Source organism: Oxyura jamaicensis, chromosome 8, assembly GCF_011077185.1.
Source record: "Oxyura jamaicensis isolate SHBP4307 breed ruddy duck chromosome 8, BPBGC_Ojam_1.0, whole genome shotgun sequence".
NCBI classification, from domain to species: domain Eukaryota; kingdom Metazoa; phylum Chordata; class Aves; order Anseriformes; family Anatidae; genus Oxyura; species Oxyura jamaicensis.
Window position 1 is genome coordinate 31,717,161 of NC_048900.1, and position 2,026 is coordinate 31,719,186.

At 32.0% G+C, this 2,026-nt stretch overlaps 1 protein-coding gene across 1 annotated transcript in view; it reads left to right on the forward strand.

Moving 5' to 3' along the window:
* The first annotated feature begins 467 nt into the window (after positions 1-467).
* LOC118170725 (serine/threonine-protein kinase TNNI3K) overlaps positions 468-2,026 on the forward strand; it is a 66,038-nt gene continuing 64,479 nt past the window's right edge. Inside the window, exons 1-2 of the mRNA XM_035333220.1 lie at positions 468-660; positions 1,299-1,407. Coding sequence (XP_035189111.1) covers positions 621-660; positions 1,299-1,407 — 149 coding nt within the window. The 5' untranslated portion in view covers positions 468-620. The remainder of the gene's footprint in view (positions 661-1,298; positions 1,408-2,026) is intronic.

The following is a 2,026-nucleotide window of genomic DNA, read 5'->3' on the forward strand; positions in this document are numbered from 1 at the left end:
TACCAAGTAAACATACTGAATTCCTTATAGCAAACTCATTTTCTAGTTTAATTCAGTGAGACTTCCTTGGCATAGCAACATGTACAAATATTACTTAAGTGCAAAAAGTCAGAACTCTCCAGTATGATACAATGTACACTTCATGACTAAAATACCCAGAAGTTCCAAAGCCATTCTGTACATTACAATACATTTTAATGTTAAGAGTTGAGATCATCTCTAGTCTCTTCAAACTAAGGACCCTCAGCATGCCTTGGGGTCCTGAAAGTATGCTTGGGAGTCAGCTTCATAAATTCCTTTTTCTGTACAAAACTGGGAGCAAGCTGCCAAATCACCTCCTTCCCACCAGTTTTAGGTATTCAACAGATAAATGTAAATATTTCTATTGAAACAGACAGTAGATATTTAAACAAGCTGATTAGGTACCCTTATTGTTTTTTTACACTTGACAGCACACACTGCTTTGCTCTGTGTCATTGTTGCATGACATTCCACTTGGCACAGGGTTTATTTTTAGCCAGAGACTATCAAAGTATTTTTCAGTGGGACTGTCACTGCTCTTGAACAAGGAATCGTATTACCGCAAGACTTTGCTGAAACAAAGAAGATACATTGAACAAATGGGAAATTATAAATCTAGACCAACACAAACTTGTACTGGTAATTAATGTTGGCTTTTTTAAATACGATATACCATACCTCCATCTACAAGAAACAAATCATATTTGATGAAATAACTCATTGCTAATATACTCTTGAGTTCACGGATAAGGTGTTATATTGTTCTTAGTTTACATTGAATAATCCAAATCATATATGTAGTCTGTAAAAGACAAGAAGCTAGTAAATTAAATTTCTTTGTGCTATCATGTAACATCATATTAGCTTAATTTATTGTGTTGATTTAACTCATAATTCATATTCGTTAGAAAAACCTTAAAACTTTGTTCTTTCTAAGCTGTGTGTGTCTATGCTAAGATTTAGGTAATAAGAATTGAAAAATGCAACCTATGGTTAAAGTTTTCTCTTGGACAAATTAAAAATATTTCTGATAAGGATTCACATGTATTAGTTGTCTATAAAATCAGTCTATATGTATCTATGTGGGTTGTAGCAAGAAAGGTTTAATGGCTGTCACATTGGAATTAAAATTTCATACTTTGATAGAAAAATATATGAAATAGTGTATAATTGTATGTTTAAAATTTAGTGTTTTGTTAGTGGTACATTCATATTTCAGTTCCTGGATTTTGTATGTTTTGAAGGTTTCGTGAGTCGATCTTTTTTGTTGTTGTTAGATGAATGGAAGAAGAAAGTTAGTGAATCATATGCTATAATCATAGAACGATTAGAAGATGACCTGCAAATCAAAGAAAAGGAGCTGGTGGAACTGAAGCATGTTTTTAGGTAAAATATTCAGGAAACCTGCTTATGAATGTCTTTCAGATGACTATTTGCTATTAAACAATATTTTGAGGTTCAAGTGTTTTCTTATGGAAGGAGCCTGTTCTTTAGTGTATTTCTTGGAATATGTCCTTACAGTTGTGGGTAAAAGTCTCCCGACATAGCACCAGAATTAGTGGCTGTTAATTACTAAATCAACATTTTGTAGCAAACATCTGTATGGTTTTGTAAACAAATTAGCTTTAATGGTATGTCTCATTTTATTATGTACTTTAAGTTTTGCTTTGTGTTTCTTTAGTCAGGAACAGGAATAAAGTAAAAAATCTTAAACACTTAAGTAGATTGTCTTCCAGAAGTGAATTTCAACTTCGTAATTGCAGTCACTTTCTCAGGACAGCACATGCTAATAACCGTGTTTACCCAGCAAAGTAAGGTACCTACATGTTCATCACCTGAAAAGCTCAAATAGTGAAAACACCCAGCCCATTGACTGTGAATAAGTTAATTTAAGAAAATTATCTGGTAAGTAATTTCAGATATCAAACCACTTTAAAAAAATAGAGTTTTCTAATCAGAATACATCACAAACTCAAAAAAAAAAAAAAAAAAAAAAAAAAAAAAA